The sequence below is a fragment of the Loa loa genome (genome assembly GCF_000183805.2).
Source record: "Loa loa unplaced genomic scaffold supercont3.4480, whole genome shotgun sequence".
NCBI classification, from domain to species: domain Eukaryota; kingdom Metazoa; phylum Nematoda; class Chromadorea; order Rhabditida; family Onchocercidae; genus Loa; species Loa loa.
The window spans coordinates 1-749 of NW_018112656.1; the positions used below are offsets into that span (position 1 = coordinate 1).

Below are 749 nucleotides of genomic sequence, written 5' to 3' on the forward strand. Positions count from 1 at the left end.
TTATTATTATTATTATTATTATTATTATTATTATTATTATTATTATTATTATTATTATTATTATTATTATTATTATTATTATTATTATTATTATTATTATTATTATTATTATTATTATTATTATTATTATTATTATTATTATTATTATTATTATTATTATTATTATTATTATCATTGTTATTGTTATAGCAGTGGTAGTTGTTGTTGCTATTGTTGTCCTTGTTGTTGTTATTTGTCGCTGCTGTTGCTGTTGTTGTTGTTGTTTTTGTTGTTTTTGTTGCTGTCCTTGTTATTATTGTTGTTGCTGTTATTGTCATTGTTGTTGTTGTTATTTTTATTATAGCAGTAGTAGTTGCTGTCGTTGTTCGTATTGTAGTAGAGGCAGCGCGCTACTGATAGTAATAGTAAAATCAGTAGTTTCTGTTATTGTTGTAGCAGTGGTAATTGTAGTAATACTAGTAATAGTAGTAGTAGTAGTAGTAGTAGTAGTGATGGTTGTAGTAATGGTAATAGTTGTTGCTCAAGTAGCAATTGTTGCAATTGTTGTTATTGTATGAACTAATGAGATAATGAGAAAAAAAAAAAAGAAAAAGAAAAGGATGGAAGATTATTAACAATAAAGTAATGTTAAATTAATGTTTATATTTATAAGTAAGAATAAAAAAAAGACAATGATTAATATAATTACTTTTTTTTTTCTTTCTATAATGGACAAAAAGATTTGATGTTAATATTAGTCTATTAAATTA

The 749-nt window shown here is 21.6% G+C and overlaps 1 protein-coding gene across 1 annotated transcript; it reads right to left on the bottom strand.

Moving 5' to 3' along the window:
* Positions 1-228: 228 nt before the first annotated feature.
* Positions 229-420, bottom strand: LOAG_16170 (hypothetical protein; the record flags this gene model as incomplete). The annotated part of the gene is made up of 1 exon (XM_003151658.1): positions 229-420. A coding segment is annotated over one exon (192 nt), but the record flags the coding sequence as incomplete, so codon positions are not given.
* Positions 421-749: the final 329 nt, after the last annotated feature.